The sequence below is a fragment of the Hipposideros armiger genome, unplaced genomic scaffold (assembly GCF_001890085.2).
Source record: "Hipposideros armiger isolate ML-2016 unplaced genomic scaffold, ASM189008v1 scaffold_626, whole genome shotgun sequence".
NCBI lineage: Eukaryota > Metazoa > Chordata > Mammalia > Chiroptera > Hipposideridae > Hipposideros > Hipposideros armiger.
In genome coordinates, this window is record NW_017731976.1 from 638,244 (window position 1) to 642,025 (window position 3,782).

A 3,782-nucleotide genomic window follows, 5' to 3' on the forward strand; every position below is an offset into this window, starting at 1 on the left:
GGGGCATCGCGGGGTCTCCGGTGGGAGTGCCACCCTGGCTGGGCGGTGAGCTGTCTCTGACCTTGTGAATGTCATTTGCAGGCCAGCCGCATGGGGGTGGAGGCCGTGGTTGCCCTTCTGCAGGCCACCCCCGAGACCCCGGCCTGCGTGGTGTCGCTGAGCGGGAACCAGGCGGTGCGCCTGCCCCTGGTGGAGTGCGTGCAGATGGTGAGAGCAGGTGCCTTTGTCCCCATGTCTGGTGCTGGCGAGAGGCGCAGGGAGTTAAACGGCCTTCCCCAGACATAAGGCACCGCCTCGCGGGTGCAGCAGCAGGCTCCCAAACACCTGGGCCCTGCCATGATTCGGTGACGCTTAGTATAACCATCCCCTGAAAGGGAGCCCAGTCTGTGAGAATGGCTTATGCGGGAAGGACCCGTGAAGGTTTCTGTCAACAAGTCAAAGATGAAATGCAGGAAAAGGGCTCCCAGGAGTCTGTGGGGCAGGCCAGGATGTCCTTGGCCTCTCAGATTTCAGCCTCTCCTTCCATCCTGTCCCCAAGGACGCTCAAATCTGTGATGTGACACTGGCATGGCTAATTCAGGTGACATCTTGACATGCACCTGCCTCTTCCAGGCCCCCGGTTATAATTTCCCACTTCAGGGACTTGCATTAGAAGTTGTTCTTATCTGTTATTTCTCAAAGTCTCTTTTTCACTGTCGTCTCACTTGGTCTTTCCAGTGGCTCTGAAGTACCGTATTTCCCCATGTATAAGACGTACCCTTTTTTTAAAAAAATTTGGGGTCTAAAAACTGGGTGCGTCTTATACAGTGGTTGTAGATTTTTTTTTACTTTCATTTCCCGCTTTTTCCGCGCTTGTTTTTGTGCTCATACAACCACTGTATAAGACGCACCTAGTTTTTAGACCCCAAATTTTTCCGAAAAGGGTGCATCTTATACATGGGGAAATATGGTATATGCATTTTATAACATATATAGACAGGTGATTAAGTCACAGGCCTTATGGGACAGGACCTTAGATACATCATTTCTGAAAGCTTGTGGGAGGGAAATAGCCTGTGTGTGTGCGCGTATGGTGACGGCTGCAAAGGGTCAGGACGTTGAACTATGAGCAGCAGCCCGTTCTGAGCCTATTTCTTGTGTCCAGTGTCTGCTCCTTTGGAGGCACAGCCTGGCTTGTCCTCCAAATGACCGTACGTGATGGCTCGTCCTCCAGACGGTTCACAAAAGCCACAGTGAGCCTTGCCTGAGCCCCTGCTGTTCGCCAGGCATCTCCCTCAGGGTCTGGATGACATGGGAAGTGGGGGTGCTTTCCTTAGCGTACAGACGAGGCAACCAAGCTTTGGAGGCATGACTAGCTTTCAGGGGTAGAGGCCGGGCGCCTGCTGGGCTCCACCTGCCGCGACGGCACCCGGGTCCCCCAGCTCCCGGGGCGGGCTGTCCTGGTTACTTTTTCCTCCTCAGAATCAAACAAGACTCCTCAGAGCCTTGTCTGAGACGTGCTCTGCTCTCCTGGAGCAAAGCCCCTATGCCCTCAGGACCTGCCCTCCCCACCCCGGTCCTGGCCACCGGCCAGGCCAACTCGTTCTTTTCTATGAAGTGGCCTGAGCCTGGCAGTGACAGGCTGGCTACAGCCTGGTGTAGATGCGCCGACCCCAGGCTGCCAGCATGGAGGGTCGGGTGTGGGGGGACGGGGTGCAGGCACCAGTTGGTCCGCCTATCCTCTGGAGTGTGAGGATGCACCACTGACCCTGACACTGCCTTCTTCCTCTCGTCATCCCCTCCAAGACCCAGGACGTACAGAAGGCGATGGATGAGAGGAGGTTCAAGGACGCCGTGCAGCTGCGGGGAAGGTGACTGTTCTGAAGGAGACCGTGTCATGGGCACATGTGCTGGCAGCCTGGCTGCTCAGAAGGCCCGCAAGGCTGTGCTTGTCCCGTGTCTGTGAGAAGTCTGCAGGTCGTGGGCCTGGGTGACAGTGAGGGGGAAATGGTTTGTTTGTCTCTGGGGTGGGCGGGGCTGGGAGGTGGGTGTCAGGACCCAACAACATTAAGATAAGTGACATGTGTCTAGTGTGTTGGGTCGGGAACCTGAGCGTATTGGGCGCTGTGGTTCCCTAGCCCACTGGCACTGTGTGTCCAGGAAACTGGAAACACGTGGCACTGTGTCCCCATGAGGGCTGGCGGGACTCAGGGTAGCACTCGGTTCCCCTCCCCTGAGGAGTGGGGCCATTTGCTGACGGTGCGCTCCGGCTCCCTGGGTGAGCTCCCTCCTGTGCCACCCACGTTCTACACCTGGTCCAACCACGCTCTTTCTTCCAGGAGCTTTGAGGGAAACCTCAAAACCTACAAGCTGCTTGCCATCAAGCTGCCAGACTCTGAGATCCAAAAGGTAAGTGGGGATACTGCCTGTCCCGCCCCCCCGCCGCCTTCCTGCCCGGGCTGTCTCTGATGGCAGGTGGGCCGCTTCCTGAGTGTACATGGAGTAGGAGTGGGGACACACCTGTGACAGGTGCCACATGCCCCCTGTCTTGCAGAGCGGCTGCAATGTGGGCGTCATCAACGTGGGCGCGCCGGCGGCCGGGATGAATGCGGCCGTGCGCTCGGCTGTGCGTGTGGGCATCTCCTCCGGGCACAGGATGCTCGCTGTGTATGACGGCTTTGAGGGCTTTGCCAGAGGCCAGGTGAGTCCCTTAGGAGGCGCCGGCACAGGTGGGACAGGATGCTGCAGGGAGTGGGGGACTGAGAGCTCTGTCGAGCAGGGAGAAAGCTTCTGCGTCAGGAATCTGTCCTGAGGAAGGCTCTCAGTGTGCCCGCGAGTTTGATGTGCGTTAACCCATTTAAATTGTGCAAGAAATCTGAGATGTTGTCCCCATTTTCCTTGCGTGAGAAATGGGCGTGGAGACATTAACTTGACCCAGATCTCAGGGCAGGGTCTCAAACACCGTGGTGAGGCTGTGAGTCCTGCACGCTCAGCCAAGTGTATCCCGGTCCACAGTGTTAACTCCCCCGGTTACTGGGCAGCCTCTTACTGAGTCCTCACATGGTGGCGGCCTGTTAGGGAAGAGGGCAGCAAAGCTGCAGCCCCACGACTTTGTGTCTTAGGGAGGGAGATTAGGGTAAGTACAAACAAATGGAGTAACTGAATAGCACTTAGGAAGTGACCAGAGCTAGAGAGATGCACACAGAGGGGCCGGCATGAAGGGTGGTCATCTCAGACTCAAGGTCGAAGGGCTGAGCGAGACAAGCGGGGTGGATCCTTGGTAGGTAAGGACTTTGGCCCATATTCTGAGAAGCCTGCCCTGAGTAGGGACGTGGCCCATGCTGACCTATAACGGAGACTAGGAGGGGAGGGGCTTCTGCAGTAACCTAGGCCAGAGATGGGGGTTTGGTTCATTCCAGTAACTGAGTCTATGGCAGGTCTCCTAGGGTCTCTGTGTATTTTGAAGGCAGGGCTAATAGGATTTGCTCACTAAATATACACATGGGTGAAAAGTGGAGGTGAGAATGAGTCTGTTTCTGGCCTGAGCTGCAGCTGATGGGCACAGGGAAATGTGAGCGGTATTGAGGTTTGGAGATGTTAAGTGGGGTGTCGGGGGCCTCTGAAGGGGGCTTTCTGGGGAGCAGAGTAAGGTGGTGTTCTGGGTCTTCAAGAGATGTGGGCAAAGATGTGCGTTTGGGGGTGGGGGGAGTCAGTTTATAGATGGTGTTTAAAATCATGACATAGAGAAGTCCCAAGGGCATGAGTGAGGAGGGGAGACCTAGCCCGGGAGGCTGAGGCATGCC

General features: G+C 56.4%; 1 protein-coding gene across 1 annotated transcript in view; it reads left to right on the top strand.

Moving 5' to 3' along the window:
- Positions 1-3,782, top strand: part of LOC109372334 (ATP-dependent 6-phosphofructokinase, platelet type-like) — an 84,303-nt gene that overhangs the window by 58,320 nt on the left and 22,201 nt on the right. The window contains exons 9-12 of the mRNA XM_019625425.1: positions 82-207; positions 1,786-1,850; positions 2,319-2,388; positions 2,534-2,680. Of these exons, the coding sequence (XP_019480970.1) occupies positions 82-207; positions 1,786-1,850; positions 2,319-2,388; positions 2,534-2,680 (408 nt within the window). The remainder of the gene's footprint in view (positions 1-81; positions 208-1,785; positions 1,851-2,318; positions 2,389-2,533; positions 2,681-3,782) is intronic.